The 17,723-nt window shown below is 34.9% G+C and overlaps 2 protein-coding genes across 2 annotated transcripts; both read right to left on the bottom strand.

The window, feature by feature from the left end:
- Positions 1-2,816: 2,816 nt before the first annotated feature.
- Positions 2,817-3,764, bottom strand: LOC136388632 (olfactory receptor 5M5). Its single transcript, XM_066360453.1, has one exon. It carries the CDS (start codon positions 3,753-3,755, stop codon positions 2,817-2,819), a length of 939 nt encoding a protein of 312 aa, XP_066216550.1. The 5' UTR covers positions 3,756-3,764.
- A 5,618-nt stretch (positions 3,765-9,382) lies between these two features.
- LOC136388631 (olfactory receptor 5M11) lies at positions 9,383-10,303 on the bottom strand. Its single transcript, XM_066360452.1, has one exon. It carries the CDS (start codon positions 10,301-10,303, stop codon positions 9,383-9,385), a length of 921 nt encoding a protein of 306 aa, XP_066216549.1.
- Between the last annotated feature and the right edge of the window lie 7,420 nt (positions 10,304-17,723).

The raw sequence follows: 17,723 nt of genomic DNA, 5'->3' as shown, positions 1-17,723 counted from the left end.
AGTCAAAAATTAGAATATGAACAGTACCCTGGGTACCCTTCCATGCCTTATCTTAATCACAATCCCTATTCTCTCTTTTAACACTTTAAATTGTCTTTTTAATTTTTATATAATTGCAACCACACAGCATATATTTTTATGTCCACTTTTTGATGTATACTATGCTGATGTCAAAATATCATATCGGTGATTTTTTGCATTTGATTGGGCTGCTATAACAAAAATACCATAGACAGGGTGGTTTATAAACAACAGAAATTTTTTTTGCATGGATATAAAAGTTGGAAGTTCAAGATGAGATTGCCAACACAGTTGGAAGTCCTCTTCCTGGTTCATAGATGACTGTCCCTTCACTGTGTCCTCACATAGAGGAAGGGGCAAGAGAGTTCCCAGAGTCTCTTTTATAAGGGCACTAATTCTCATGACCTAATTACTTCCCAAAGGCCCCACATTTAAATACCATCACACTGGGAATTGAGTTTCAACATACAAATTTTAGAGGGACATAAACATTCAGCCTATAACATTGATTTTCATTAGCATTATTGAATGTAATGAGTATAGAAATTGTTCTTTTATTTCCATTACTGTGTATTATCTGCTGTATGGCTATATAAAAATTTATATATTCTTCTTATTTTTGAGATATACTTAAGGAGCTTCTAGATGTGGCTATTACAAAGACATTCTTGTATATCTTTCCATGAACACATTCATGCAGTCCTGCCTGTTAGGATTCTGAGTAGAATTGATGATTTGCAGGATATGTGTATGATGAGATTCATTTATTATTTTATGCTGCCATTATTATTAAACTTTTATTTGATGCTAAGCTAGGCTGTAAGGATAAAGACATGAATCCTGAAATAAGAAAAATATGAAATAATGAAGGGGCTGGTTTTACATAAATGATTATGTGTACTCTTAAATAGTAATAGGTCTAGGTATGTGTTGATGTAGAATCCAACAATCTATCAACTGAATGTTAAAAGTTACAAAAATAATTACTTGTTTATATGTGTGTTTTAACATATTTGTAGACAATCTAACTTTCAGTTCAAGTTATTTAAATATATTATATTAATATCTAGCCATAGGAAAGCCTAAAATAATTATAAGGTATAATATGCAATTAGTGATTATTAAAATATTATCCTGTAGGAAATATTTAGCAAAAATAGGCTATAAGATAGAAAGAAAGCTTTGAAATACAAATAAGAAAAGTGTCTTAATTGGGAGAGGGGGTGATTAATTGCAGTTTTCTGGGGCTTTTCCTTTCACTGAAAGTAACATTCACATGTGTATTCACAAAACCATTCTAACACTTATTTTGCTAAAACCCACCTGGTCTGACTTAATATTGAACTAAGAACTATGGGTGTGTTGGAACAGGAGCTCAAAGAACAAACTAATTCTCATCTGATACACAAGACTAATTTCAATTTACTCAGATTATATTGTTGCTTTTCTCTAGTGCATCAGCCCTTCCATTTTCTCATATTATCACACCTAATAAATTATATTGATTTTTCTCTTTACAGATTCATGAACTCAACAAAACTATGCAATCCTAGAAATCCATGAAAGTTTTCTGGCTCTCAGAGCAGTACTTGGCTTATTGTAGATACCCAGGAAAATTCATTGACTTTATTTGTGCTATGTATCTGAAAAGTCAACTGAAATATTAGCATCTCAAAAAGTTAAATTATCATTTGAACCCTTTAGCATTAAAATATTTACAAATAATTCAACATTTTATTCTAAAATTATACATAATTATATAATATATATGTATGTGTGTGTGTATATAATTGTTACAAAGGACAATTGTGGGTAAAATTTGAACTATAATACAAATGGCAAATATCTTTCTCATCCTGAAAAATAAATTAATAGACTGAGATAAGGGAAGGCATAAAATCTCAGACCCCAGGAAGTTAAAATGACACTAATAAACTCTATAGAAATCACAATTCCTTCTGAGACAGGCATGTATCTTTTTAAGAGCTATTCTTTACCTGCTTTAGGAGTTATGTCCAGAACAAATGATTGTCTGGAGGTTCTTGTTTTTGTATGACAAAAGGAGGAAGGTGTCTTAATGAAAGTAACTCTCATAAGTGGAAAGAAAGAAATAGATGTCAGACATGGACATAGGTATGTTATCCTAAGTTCTTTTTCCTAAAGGTGAGAACAAGTCTCATCAACTGTTATAGTCACATTTCTCTAGACCATGGGATTGAAACCCCTACCTCATAAATGCTACAGAATTATAATTTACTAAAAATTAGCTCATTATAGTCAACATGTATATTCACAATTTTGTGATTTTGTATATGTGTGCATGTATATAACCATACACTACATTGCTTTGTAGATATATAGAAATTTTCTGGACACATAGGAAACTGTTAATAGTGGTAATTTTGAGAAATGAGAATAAAAATTCAAGATAGAGGGAGAAAGGATATATTTTACTCTCTTTATACTCTTCCAGAGATCAAATATTTTACTCTAAGAATGTGTAATTTTTATGATCAAAAGTAATATATAAAGTTACAAATGTAAAAGTGTATAAAGAAAGAGAAACTATGCCCCATACCTACAGATATAACTCCTACCCCTTTACATACCCAGTGTGCTCACCTGTCTCGTATAAAACTACAAATCTTGTATACCTATGTCTTTTATATTTTATCCTTATTTTAGAGTTTTTTTAATTACCAATTTAAAATTTGTTTACTGCAAATCAAGTCAGAGTCATATCCAGTTGTTATAAATATATCTTTAATTTATAAAGAAAGGTACACACTGTGATTTTATTTCAAAAGTACATTTCTTTTGATCAGTTTCTGCAAAGCTTGTTTCACATCCTTGTTCCTCAGACTATAAATGATGGGGTTCAGCATAGGGCTTACAAAAGTGTAGAAAACAGCAATAATCTTGGACTCTTCCACTGACTTGTCCGTGGGAGGTCTAACGTACATGCAGAACAAGGTCCCATAAAACACAGTCACAGCCACCAGATGAGACCCACAGGTAGAAAAAGCTTTCTGCCTGCCTTCAGCGGAACGCATCCTCAGAATAGTAATGAGAATGAAGATGTAGGAGATGAGGATTATGAGGAGAGAGTTGGAGAGGTTAAATCCTGCTACCACAAACATGGATGTCTTCTTAATGAAAGTATCAGAGCAAGAGAGTCTGATTAGCGGTGGGTCAGCACAATAGAAGTGATTAATGATATTGGAGCCGCAGAAAGACAAGCGGTATGTCCACATGGTTTCCATCAGGCCGCTAAGGAACCCATAGGCATATGGACCAGCAATCAGGCGAATACAGACGCTTTTGGACATCTTGCTGCTATAAAGCAAAGGGCTACAGATGGCCATGTACCTATCATAAGCCATTACAGCTAGCATATAATACTCAGTAATCACCATGGCAATGAAAAAATAACACTGGACTAAACAAGCAGCATAGGAAATGGTTTTCTTTTCTGATAAGAAATTCACCAACATCTTAGGAGTCACGTTAGTGGAATAGCACAAATCCAAGCAGGACAAACTTGCAAGGAAGAAGTACATGGGGGTGTGGAGGCGTGAATCTATCCTGATCAATATCAACATGCCAACGTTCCCTCCAATAGTGATCAGGTAGATCATCAGGAACAGTGCGAAGAGGATAAGCTGAAGCTCTGGATGATCTGTTAATCCTAAGAGAATGAATTCAGTCACCAAGGTGGCATTTTCTCTGACCATTTTCTTTGGTGCCAGTGTTGCTCACTTTAGATGAATTAAAATAAATTAAGAAGTGAATGAGAAGTCCATCATACGTTCCTTTTTTCTCTTTCTCCTTCTCTCTTCTTCCACTCTCATTCACCCTCCCACATAACTATTATTAGAGTCTGAGACTGTAGGAGCTAGGACTTTTAAGAAGTTCATGGCCCCTATTATCTAGGAGTATAATATCTAGATGATTCCCTAAGAAAATGGCTCTTGTAACACGAAGTTTTTCTGAAATGCAGGAATTATGACCCAAAATTTGTATAAAAATGAACTGAACCTCCAAATGCCACCTGCTATTGACCATAAATTCATGGACTTTATCATTGAACCCAGCAATGGTTACAGACAAAATGGCTCTATGCTTGAAAATGTTTCACAATCATTAACAGTATGTGCATATCTAGAAATTAAACATCTAAGAACTGCATTTCCTGCTGTGTTAGAGAACCCCAAATTATAGAAATTTGAAATAAATTATCTGGGACCTGTTTTACTGCATTATCTATGAAATACAGGAGATTATAGTATCCCTATATGAGTTGATCCAAGATAAAAAAAAAAAAACAAATTTGGAAATAAAACCCTATATAAATTACTGATGAAAATATTTTCATTCAGAAGAGTTTATATGAATAAAAGCAAAAGACATAGATGGGTAAAAGAAAAATAACTAAAATTTAGATCATAGTTTTGTTTGCTTATCTATTCTTTTTTTCATTCAACAAAGAAAACAATTAAGGGGCTTATAGCCAACAACAAAATTTGGCATATTTGTGCTACTGGTAGAACACAAATGGGACTCTAAGCTTTCTTGCGACACATGTAAATAGTTCAGACTTATTTCTTACAGAATTGCAATGTCCAAAATATGTAAAACAGAAGTTAACTAATAAAGAATTAGTCTTAGCAAAGAGTTCAGATGGTGCTAATTATAACAAAAGGATTATACATTCAGGTAATATCAGTTCAGATAATGTTGATTATAATTAAGGGAAAATATTAGAAATTATTGTGCCAGGAGTCTAGGGAATATATTTTCATTATGGATTCTTAACGTTGTCATGTATTATTTCATAAGTGATACACTAAATAAGATAATGAATCAAAACCCAAATGCCTCTGGGAGCCATTCAGATCATAAGAATGAGTGGGATGGTTTGGGTAAGAATAAACTGAAGGGAACTGGAGAATGGTGCCCAGACTATGGTCAGCAGCCACCCAGGCCAGCAGCCACCTAAGCCAGCTGAATTTCTACTATATGGTAACGTGGCTCACATCCCAAGATCTCAAGACCTTTCAATTTTCAAGAACTATCAGAATTAATTTTTTATATGAAACCTAATCAAATACTGTATTTCTAGTATCTCGGCTGCTCCTAAAGATTGAACCAAGTACCCTGAAAAAGTTAGCTGCTTTGACTCTGTGATGCTTCCAAGATGTTAATTAATCATTGTAATGATTATAATTTAATCATTGTAATGAGATTACTTCTGTACACAAATAGCATTGAACTCTATGTGTGTGCAAGTCACTTTGCCAGAGAAATGACAATAACCGGGAACAGAGCTCGTCTTAAGAGAGCTGGCTGGTGACTTCGTGGTAAAGAAGACATATGAAGAGAAAATTAAGGTTAAAAGTGATTAGTTCAGCCTGACCAGGCAGTGGCGCAGTGAGTGGATAGAGTGTCGGACTGGGATGTGGAGGACCCAGGTTCAAGGCTCTGAGGTCACCAGCTTGAGCACGGGCTCATTTGGTTTGAGCAAAGCTCACCAGCTTGAACCCAAGGTCGCTGGCTCGAGCAAGGGGTCACTCGGTCTGCTATAGCCCCATGGTCAAGGCACGTATGAGAAAGCAATCAATGAACAACTAAGGTGTCGCAACGAAAAACTAATGATTGATGCTTCTTATCTCTCTCCATTCTTGTCTGTCCCTATCTATTCCTCTCTCTGACTCTTGCTTTGTCTGTGTAAAAATAAATAAATAAATAAATAAATAAATAAATAAATAATATTAAAGTGATTAGTTAAATAATAAAGATTTGAATAAAGGTACTAACTGCATTCAAGAATCAGGATAAGCATCAAAGAGCAACAACCTATAACAGAAACTTAAAGTTTAACTAAAGAATTTTCTAGGAGAACAAGTATAGGGAAAACTTTCAGTTAGTGAGAATGGTTTATGCAGAGACAGGAGGTTTTCAAGGTAAATCAAAGATATTCCAAGCAGGAATGAATTTTCTATTGTGTCAAATAAAACATCTAAATAGTGGCAAGCATGCAAAGAAACTGAAAAGCCCCATCACAGGCCCAGAGATATGAACAGTCCTGAAAGCTACAAGACAGCAGATCTTTAGTTCTGTCTTTGATGGGTTTTATTTTGCAATGTGTGTGTATATATGCGGGTTATGCCCAAGTTACTGTGATAAATTAGAACCAATGTTCCTGTGAATTTGAAATAGAATTTGCAGGGCTTAAACATACAACTTTGGCCTTTGGAAGAATAATACAATAATTAGACAATCAAGATTTATATAAATAGCTAAAAATGTTTTTTCCTCACTCACTGGAAGGACAAATCCATTTGGAAAATGTTGACCTTAGCAATGTAAATCACCTATTTTGGGGGCATCAAGATACTCATCTAATCTTTAAATCTGTATAACTATGCCCAAAATATACTGTTCACAAAAATTAGGGGATCAGGGAACGTGCAGATACTCCAGTACTTTCATCTTTTTGTATAGTGCATTTTCACCAATGAAATAAAAGTTGGTTTTGTATCTCATTTGCATAATTGAACAATTTTTTTTTGACATGTCCTTTGTTTTTCTTGATGTTCTTATTTAATTTTTAAAAATCAAATGCTTTTCTTATCACTTCATATTCATTTTGAAATATCCCCTAATTTTTGTGAGCAGTATAGTAGCACCTGTTGGGTCATCATATTACATTAAACAACTAATAAAGACAAAAATAAAAACAATAAAAATATTTTTATTATAGATATTATAGATAATATTTTTAAAATAGATTGGAATATAATCTGCCTTTGTCTTACCCTTTCCTGTAAATAGGTTCAGCAACCATACTCTACAGTTTATGAAGAAAAAGCAATATTTTGATGATAGTATTCACTCCCATGCATACAGCCACTTCAGTTTTACAAAGCAATTATGTCATTCTATTTTAGTTTACCTTTATAGAATCCTGAAACTGATAGAACAAGTACAATTAGAAATGGAGAAAATGGGGCACAAATGAACATTAAACTTGCTATTGCCTCAGTGTCTAGATTACTATCTCCAAAACTGCATTCAGAGAAACAAATAAATATCAGGCAACAAAACAAGTCTATGATGAAAATAAGTTTGAAAATACTGAATTGGGAGGGAGAAGAATAGGTGGGTTACTCTGTTGCCGGAAGTCATAGAACTTTTTATATGTCCACGTGCATTTGAACCTAGAGAATGGGGGCAAGAATATGCAGCTTTTCCTAAACTTAATTGTTCCAAGAGCCTGGAGCATCTCAAAATGTTCTCTGTGGGCTAAGAAAATAAATCTCATTCCACAACAAGCATCAGAGATTGTTTCACCTCAAAAGCTAAGCAGAATGCAAGGAAGACGTATTCTGTGCTACTTGAAAATCACCTTCATTGAGTAGTTTCACTGGTAGGGTACTAAAGAACTTTGGAATTTGTCATCAATTCATGTTTTCAGAAACCAGTTTCTCAGAGGAAATACTAAGCAAGGAAAAGGAACTCTGTAAATGTAGAGGAAACGCTGATCTAAGTAATAGATTCTGAGTAATTATGCTAACGCTCAAGGCTGCTTTTGTTGTCACCTGCCTCCGACTTGTGAGGATTCAAAACTGAAACAAGAGAAAATGCAAGTAGGGAACTCAGAATTTTCATACCTACCTGACCCAAGAAAAATTTTCTCAGAGACACAGATGGTCCAAGGAATGAGTTACTGAAGATGCTTTATAACTAACTTGCAACTGGGAACTTTTATCCCCAAAGTATATCTCAACACACCCTGAAAAAATAATTACCAGGGAAAACTCCAGGGAAATATTGATTTATGTTGACTCATGCTCATTAGAGTCTTGAGATAGGCTCAATGTGATCGCATCAGTTTGCAATCATATTGAGCAGATTCCTTTGTGTGGTCAAGAGTTTATTCTCATGAAATTTTTGCATTGTGGATCAACATTTATTCTCATCATATCAGTAAAAAAATAAATAAAGATATAAAATAATGGCATAGTTCATGCAATTTGATATTTCTGTGTTCTCCCAGACTGAACTATAAGGTAGTTCTTCAACAAGAAAACTAAATTGCAAATGCGTAACAATGATAGATCTTTTAAAGTCCCAAATATTTGGTCATTAATGACTCTCTGCTTAAGTAACCTGTAAATTAAAGAAAAAGTCACCAGGAAAATAAGAAAATATTGCAAACTGAGCCATAAAAAATTAGTAGTTTTCAGCTAAAACAGTGTGTAGGTGAAATATATAAGCACTTATATGACAAAAAAAGTAAAACTGAAATCAATAATCCAAACATTTATTTAAAAAAAAAAAACTAGAAAAGAGCCTTGGCTGGATAGCTCAGTTGGTTAGAACATCATCCTGAATCACAGAGGTTGATGGTTCAATCCCCAGTCAGGGTACATACTGGAACAGATCTATATCTAATGCTTACTGTAGTAACTATATCTAATCCTTCCTCTGACCTGCAACCATGGATTCATAAACTAAGGTCTAGGGAAAAAATGAAAGTTCTTTGTATCACTGGGATTTGAAAAATTTAATGCTTACTGTAGTTTTCTTTTCTGGTTATTTTATTTTATTTTTTAGTTTAGATAAAGAGGGAAGGAGAGACAGTAATATAGATCAGGAAAATAAGAAAATATTGCAAACTGAGCTATAAAAAATTAGTAGTTTTCAGCTAAAACAGTGTTTAACTCAGAGGTCACAAACTCATATCTGGAAAAGAATGCTCTTTCTCATCCTCTCTTTACCTAGCACAAGCCAACCATACACAAGCATAGAAACAGGAAACCATTATTATGACCCATAGTTTATGGTTTGACTTAGTCAACTGGAGTAAAATGTGTTTCTTAAGGATAGATGATAATATAATAAGAGCAAAATAAATTTAAGGAACTGGGCTGAAAGCATGTTTATCCTACCTACCATTATAAACAATCACAGCACACCATGTTCCAAGGTACTCTGAGAGAGATTTCTGCTAGATGATTGCTCCTCAAATTTAATGTGTTTACAAATCACCTGGGAGTTGATTAAAACACTGATTTCAATATGGTAGATTTGAGGTACAGAATGTGATGCCATATTTCTAAAAATCTCTTAGGTAACACTATTGTGTTGGTCCAAAGACCACACATTGAAGGCAAGAGCCTAGACTAACAAGTGTCACTCATTTTTTTCCAAGAACTGAGCTTTTTAGATGAGCTATTTGAAACATATCCATAAAGAATACCAAAACTCATCATCAATATGGAAAGACATTTGAGCCAAAGGTTTAAATTTATGGTTTATTGGAGAGTGAAGGCATGGCCATCTTAGTGACCATATCTCATCTGAGAACATTCTTCAATGCCCGCTTTACATCTTTGTTTCTCAGGCTGTAGATTAAGGGATTGAGCACTGGGTTTACAAAGGTGTAGAAGACAGAGATTATTTTGGATTCTTTGACAGTCTTATCCGTTGGTGGTCTTACATACATACAGAAGAGTGTCCCATAAAATAGGGTAACAACCATCATGTGGGAACCACAGGTGGAGAATGCTTTGTGCCTCCCCTCTGCTGATTTGATCCGGAAGATGGTAGCAATAATGAAGGCATAGGACACCAGGATGATGGTGAGGGAGCTGGAGAGATTGAAGCCAGCTGATATGAGCATGGCATGCTCTTTGATGTAAGTGTCAGAGCAGGAAAGTTTAATGAGTGGAGGGTCGGCACAGTAGAAGTGGTTGATGACATTGGATCTACAGAAGGTCAAGCGGAAGGTCAGGATGGCCTGGAAAAGGCCATCTGAAAAGCCATAAACATAAGGAAATGTGGCCAAGCAGATGCAGATCTGCCTGGACATTTTCATGCTGTAGCGCAGAGGGTTGCATATGGCCACGTAGCGGTCGTAGGCCATGGCCGCCAGCATGTAAAGCTCAGTGAGTAGGAGCGCAATGAAAAGGTAACACTGGGTAAAACAGCCAGCAAAGCTGATGGTCTTCTTCTCCGACAGGAAATTAGTCAACATCAGCGGAGTGGCATTGGAGGTATAGCACAAGTCGACAAATGCTAAATTTGTGAGGAAGAAGTACATGGGCGTGTGAAGGCGCGAGTCCAGTCTGATCAACAATATCATGCCCAGGTTGCTGAAGAGAGTGACGAGGTACACAACCAGAAACAGCACAAAGAGGAGGGGCTGGAGTTCGAGTTGATCTGTGAGCCCTAGGAGAATGAATTCTGTTACTGCGCTCTTGTTTGCCATGGGCATCTTCTGAGACTCTATGCCTTCACTTGAAACAAATGGAAATAGGTCAGACATGCAGATACAAGTCATGTTACTGATTATAGAAATGATTTTTCTCTCAGCCCCATGTCATTCAAAATGAATAGTACCATAAACCAGCTTTGTATTTTTGCGAAGCCATTATTAAATTTGCCTTTACATAAATTACTGTTATATAATATATATCAGACTCTTATCTACACCTAAACATATAGCTAGACCTATAAATTATCATACTTACACTCATCCTCTGTCTCCCAGCTATTTTTTGCCTCTCAAACTCTTACTCATCCTGTAAAGCCCAGTGTAAAGGTTTATCCTTCATGAAGAATACCTCCACGCCTATCAGACATGAGGTTGAATCCCTCCCTTTCTGCTTTGTGTTTCCAGTCACTGTGTGTACCTCTTACTTATTTTTTTATTAATTTTAATGGGGTGGCATTAATCAATCAGAGTACATAGGTTCAGAGAAAACATCTCCAGGTTATTTTGACATTTGATTATGTTGCATACCCATCACCCAAAGTCATACCCCTAACTTATTTTTTAACACATTATATCACCATAACATATCTTCTTTAACTAATATATTAGTTCTCCAGGGGCAAGAACAATGTCTAGCCCGTTTTTGTACTGAGATTTCTAAGCACATATTCACATACTGGATTTTAAAAAAAAAGAAATAAAAGCCCTGGCCAGTTGGCTCAGTGGTAGAGCGTCGGCCTGGCGTGCAGAAGTCCCGGGTTCGATTCCCGGCCAGGGCACACAGGAGAAGCGCCCATCTGCTTCTCCACCCCTTCCCCTCTCCTTCCTCTCTGTCTCTCTCTTCCCCTCCCGCAACCAAGGCTCCATTGGAGCAAAGATGGCCCGGGTGCTGGGGATGGCTCCTTGGCCTCTGCCCCAGGCGCTAGAGTGGCTCTGGTCGCGGCATAGTGACACCCCGGAGGGGCAGAGCATCACCCCCTGGTGGGCAGAGCGTTGCCCCCTGGTGGGTGTGCTGGGTGGATCCCGGTCGGGCGCATGCAGGAGTCTGTCTGACTGTCTCTCCCCATTTCTAGCTTCAGAAAAATGCAAAAAAAAAAAAAAAGAAAAAATCGTGTAAGAATGCAAGTATGAGTTGCATGCAATGGTTTACTTGTCTCTGTATTTCCATGAAGTTTTCATATTCCCAGGAGAATGAAGTGCTCCATGAACTGCAGTGCACAACACAAGTCCTTGAGAAGCTTGTCCATCATGCAAGTTCACAGAAAGGCTTTTCAGTAAGTCTGATGTGAGATACTGATATCTTTGTGTTTAAGTTATTCAAAAGATTCTAATGTAGACAGTGCCGCAATCACAATTTTAAAAAGGCACCATCAATTGCAAACATAAACCTATGCCAAATGAATAAACAAAGATTCATCAAATCAAGTGAATTGTCATGCAATATTTTAAATATAATCTGTATTGATGACAAAATGTGTTGCTAAAGAAGAAATAAGTTTTGTATAGTTAATACCTAAGTCATTTGATCACAACTTGTATTTATGTAAAACCGTTAACCATCCCTATAGGTTTTTGATGAAATTAATTGGGGTGACATTGGTTAATACAATTATATAAGTTGCAACTGTATGATTCTCTGATATCTCCTCTGTATATTGCATTGTGTCCCCATCACCCAAAGTCGATCTCCTTTTGTCACCGTCTGTTTGACACCCTTTCCCCTTTATTTCCCCAACCCCCTTAACTCTGGTAACCTTTACATCTCAAGTTTGCTCTCCTTTACATCGAAAATAGTGCCAAATCTCTTTTCTCTATCTTTTAAGATGCTTTTTTGGGTCTTTTCTCTCACACTTCATATTTTTAAAATCTGCCTCATTTTGGTGTCATTTCAAAGTGAATCACTAAAACATATTTTAGTGTAGTTTTTAGACAGTGACAAACTCTTCTTACAACTCTATCTTCCTTACCAAAAATAGTAAATACTGATGAAAGTTTCTTGTATACACTAATAGTTATTGCTAACACAATAATCTTTATCCATGAGTCACTTTATTCCCCCATTTGTAGATGGGAGTAATAATATCTATCCTGCTTCTCTCCCCAGACATTGAGGAAATTAAGGTAGATACTCATGGAACAAATATTTATGAAAACTCACATAGCATGTGATTAAACACTGTAGATGCAAAATGAGCAAAGCCATCAGAACCCCCTGTCCTTCTGGCATCACATTCTAGTGGGCAGAGACAGATGGTGCTACAAGTGAGTACATGGTGTTTCAAATGGCACTTACAGAGAAAAAATTTAAAAATGGATTTTGGGGGAAAGACAGAGGGCTCAAAATTTTAAAAGTAACATCAACAAAGAACTTGTGAAAAAGTGACTTTTTAAGCCAAAAACTGAAGGACAAAGAGACTAGCAATATGGCTTTTTTAAGAAGGGTAGTAAAAAAAAAAAAGGGTAGTAGGGTGTAGTGAAGGGTAAAATCATATATATGGTGACAGAAAAAGATTTGACTTTGGGTGGTGAGCACACAATGCGATATACAGATAAGGTATCAGAGAATTGTACACTTGGAACATATATAATCTTATTAACCAATGTCACCCCAATAACTTTAATTATGAAATGAAGGGTGTTGTAGGAAGGATAAAGAACAGATGTTAATACACTATACCTGGTCTTTTTTTGGAACTGCTAGTGATGTGTCTGTGTGTGCAGAGTTCTGCAGAGGAGAGCAGAAAACTCTAGCTTAGTTATCTCCTAAAGCACAAATGTTCCACTTCACTGAAGTCTGGTTTACTTCTACCTATGACTTTCCTACCTAACTATAAGGTACCCTCATTGGAGAACAGGAGCCACCAGGTAAGCACAACTTCTCTTCCAGAAGCGTCTAGCAGGAAATACTCGGAAAACAGCATATTAATTTGTTGACAGTAGCAGGGTGGCTTAGGAGATATTTTCATATTCTCTTGAAACCAGAAAATCTCAAAGAGAGAATAAGTAGTGTTTACATGAACAGAGAAAACTGAAAGGAAAAAGATAAGGATGTGGGAACCTCGGACTTATAAAGACACAAGTAGAAACTGGAATTGAGGGTTCATTTGCAGAAGGGTTATTTGTTGCATGTCACCTGCTGACTGACTGTATGATCTTAAATGCCTTTGACTTCCGAGTTCAGTGACCCCTAAGGGATCCAGAAATACCCAATTGAAGTAAAGCAGAAGGACTGATAAGTGGAGAGAAGCAAAAGAGACTATGAATAGTGTGTGTTTACAGAGACCGAAAATCACAGCTGCTCTGACCCTTGTCTTAGGCCAGAGGGAAAGGTGACCATCATGTGAACAAAGTACTTGTGGGTTTCCTAGTTCACAACCACAGGAGCCTCCATCTGATAGGGGAACACTAGCAAAGGAGCAGCTCAAGAACAGGAGAAAGCTAGGAATTGTAAAACCTGGACTAAGCACTAATTACCCATTATACAGGGTTGAGTAAAAAATAAAATTCAAGAGACCCTTATTCAACAAGTATTAAAAATTTCAACATGGTAACAGCAGAATGTTAAACCTAGCTTATATAAGCCACATCCCCAAGGAGCCAGCCATTCTAGGATCACAGAGGCTAACAGAGCTGACAATGAGGATATGCAAAAAGAAGAAGAGCACTCCAACACTTAAAAAAAGAAAAAGAAAAAAAATTAAAGAAAGAAAGAATGTAGATAGAAAGAGAAGAAAGTAATCCCAAAACATGAATTAGCCCTGATAAGAATGTTCTCCAGGGAACCCAACTGATGATCTAGCTGTCAATACAAATTTTGGAAGCCAATCAATTACAGATTAATAAGAATAAATTTTATTTTGTTTCATTTTTCAGAATAAAAAGAAGTAGAGTTAAGAAAAAATTTAGCAAAAATTTATTGTAAGAATGGTCCTTAGGCTTCTTTTTATTTTTTAAAATAAGAGTCTTGTGAATAATCTAATGAAGCTATAGATCCTCGACCAGAAATATGCACACATTAAAAATCTACCAAAAAACACAGTATATATGGGGCTTACAGGTCACTTAACTTTAACGATAAAAACTTTAGTATTAGGGTAAGCTCCACCCACACCTGGAAATGTCCTTGCGTTTGTGTGTGGGGAGGAGAATGTTGTCCTTTCTTGTTTCAGTTGCACCAATGACAGGTCTGTAAGCTATTGTCTAAGAAAACCAACCAAAATTTCAGTACACCTGTTGTCAGGGAAATGAGTTAAAGTTCAGATGCTGTTACTGGAAACAGAAAAATTGAGAACATTGGGTACAAATTTGTAAGACTCAGTTTGAGATTTTAATACAATTTTTTCTTGACTGAAAGAGAATAAAAGCACCAAAACTTACTTCTGGCTCTGATAAGCACTATTTCTTCCAACCTCTTATTAAGGATGTTTCTCGATGCTTCTCTAAGCTGTAAAAGGTGGCCATATTTATACCAGGATGTGGGAGGGAGGGACCTGTTCTTGAAGCAAATCTCAGAAGCTATGAGAGTTACTTTGAGAATCATCCCTCTTGGGTTTAATTGAAACACTTAATTATATGCCTCAGTCATAGTTTTCATTATTTATTTATTTATCTATTCTTCTATTACGGTTTATATTCAATATTTTTCTGTATTAGTTTCAGATTACAGTAAGGTGATTAGAAAATCAGGTATTTTAGAGAGTGGTCCCTGTTGCTTCAACTACCCACCTGGCCCCATATTTATTTATCTCAACATTATTGACTACACTCCTTATGCTGCAATCTACATCGCTGTGGGTCTTCTGCGTCTACCAATTTGTACTGTTCAGTTCCTTCATCTTATTCACTCAGCTCCTTCTCTTTTGACAGCTGTCAGTCCATTCTCTGTATCTATGAGTCTGTTTTTATTTTGTTTGTTTATTTTGTTCTTTAGATTCCACAAAGAAGTGAAATCATATGATATTTATCTTTCTCTGACTGGCTTATTTCACTTAGCATAATACCCTCTAAGTCCATCCATGCTGTCACAAAAGGTAAGATTTCCATGGTACCCATAATTTCAAATTTAGTATTCCCCCTAAGAGCTTTGTAGAAGGCCCACAAAAATAAGTATCTTCTTGAAATTTTATGATAATTTGACTTTTATGTTTTTTATTTCATTTATCCTAAGTGTCTAACCTCCTAAAATCCATATCTCTTAGCAATATCCTCTCTGCTGAACAGCAGGTTTAGGGAAAGGTCTACTGTAAGCAGGATTGTGCAACACAAGTTTATTGGCAAAAATCTTAGTGAACATTTCACATGTGTGTACAAGTTTCATATAGTAATTTGATTGATTTCTTAATATAATCCTAAGAAGCAAGGACTTCGTCCTAAACTTTAGCTAAAGAAACAGAGGCAAAAAAGAATGGTGATGAATTAATTCACTCGGTATCTCCTAAGTGGTAAGTGTTAGGTAGGATTTAATTCATATCTTCACATACCAAGTTGACTACATTTTCGATTGTAGGTAGTTGCCATTCCTCAACTTGGAGTCACAGTTTGCTCCTCCCTTTCTCACCATTATGTACATATTCCCTTAGTTTCTCTCCAATCAGTGCTTTCTATATTCCCATCAGATTCCTGTTACCTTCCTGATAATAAGAAAGGATCATATTGAAGGGAAAAATTGTTTAGACAGGAGATTCAAAGTACAACCATAAAGAGAAGATTAACGAATTTAAATTATTCAATATGTTAAAATGAAAAATCATATACACCAAAAATATCATGGACAAAAATAAATTTAAGCCATGATCAAGTTAAAGATATTTGCATTGTATGTATATAAATATTATTAAAAGATTAGTACCTAGTAAAGAATACATGAAGAACTATTATAAATGTAAGAAATAAAGATGCAATAACCCAAATGAAATGTAAAGAATATGGATATACAACTGAAAAAAAGAGACATTTTCAATTACCTTTAAAGCACTTTAAAATATTTAATTACAATTGTAATGACACTTTAAAAATTTATACAAGAAATGAGAATTCATTTTGAACCATAAGATTCAAAGACATTTTAAAATAATACAATAATTAATAAACAATAATATAAAAATAAACTCTGTGTTTTGTGTACTCACAACTGTAAACCTATTTTCTCCCTACCCTATATTATGTTGAATAGAATGTGAAGTAAAGGACACTTTCATATATCATAGGCTGACTGTAGATTGGTAAAGCAACTTGGCTATATGTAGTAAGTTTAATTTTGCTTATATCTTACGATCCAGAAATCACCATCTTAGGTACACATGAGAGGAACTCTTAAACAGGTACACATTCAGAATTCTACAAGAAAAGTTATTGCTAGACTTACATAAAATAAGACACTGAAAGTATATAATTGTCCATCAATAGTAGAATAGATAAATATATTGTGACATATTTGTATATTGACATAAATATAATCAGTGAAAAGTAGTGCTGCATGATTTAGCATGAATAAATCTGATAAGTTTAATGTAAAATAAAATAAATTGCAGAGGGACACATATACTGATATCACTTATGTTAATTTTTAAATATAGAAAAATATTTGGAAAATATTATCGTATAATTCTGTGGATATATAAACACTTAGGAAATGTTAAATCTCTATGTAGAAAAAATAAACATTAAATTATATTAGAGTTTAATACAAGAAATGGGAAAAAGAACTGCATCAGGTGGGGAGGACTCAATTTTAGAATATCCAAGTATCTGAATTATCAAAAACAAGTGGCACTGTGTGAAGAAAATAATGATTACTTATATTTACACATCTTCTACTATTTTCTATTTTTGATTGTATGTTGAAAATAGTACATATAAAAATTATGTTGAAGATTCATATTGGTTTAAAAAAACCCTAAAATAATTTTGACATTTCATGAAACCTTATAAATGAGGTTTTCACTGGACCAATATTATCATTCTAAATATATTTCTTAGAGTATTAACCTGAGATAACCATGAAACTTCATTGGCATATGATTTGCATAAAGGCAAAAAGAAAAAAATTACCTGCTGTAGTTGAGAAGATTAGGAATATAGTTTGGAAATTATTAAGTGGTATAAAAATCTAACTAATGGTCTTCTGTAAAATCATTTGGTAATTCTGTCTTTTATAATTTTTTACCTGTAAAAGTATTATAGATGGGAATGTTCATTTTTATTGACCTTAAAGAGCAATAACAATGTCTTCTGGTAATATCTTTGAATTTCTATGTACATTTTTTAAATTTACTGATATGGTAACATTCTTATAAATTTAATATATGAATTTTAAAAAAAAGACATACTTAAGGACAGAAAGTGATTATTTAATTGAAAGTGCTCATCAACTGGTCAAATAATAAGGACATATTGCGTACCTATGACCAAAATGACGACT

Source organism: Saccopteryx leptura, chromosome 1 (assembly GCF_036850995.1).
Source record: "Saccopteryx leptura isolate mSacLep1 chromosome 1, mSacLep1_pri_phased_curated, whole genome shotgun sequence".
Lineage (NCBI taxonomy): Eukaryota > Metazoa > Chordata > Mammalia > Chiroptera > Emballonuridae > Saccopteryx > Saccopteryx leptura.
Note: the sequence above shows the minus strand (reverse complement) of the source record. Positions and strands in the feature narration are given on the sequence as shown.

Excerpts from the sequence above, each read along its gene's own strand:
- LOC136388632 (XM_066360453.1), bottom strand. The coding sequence starts at position 3,755 with ATGGTCAGAGAAAATGCCACCTTGGTGACTGAATTCATTCTCTTAGGA.
- LOC136388631 (XM_066360452.1), bottom strand. The coding sequence starts at position 10,303 with ATGCCCATGGCAAACAAGAGCGCAGTAACAGAATTCATTCTCCTAGGG.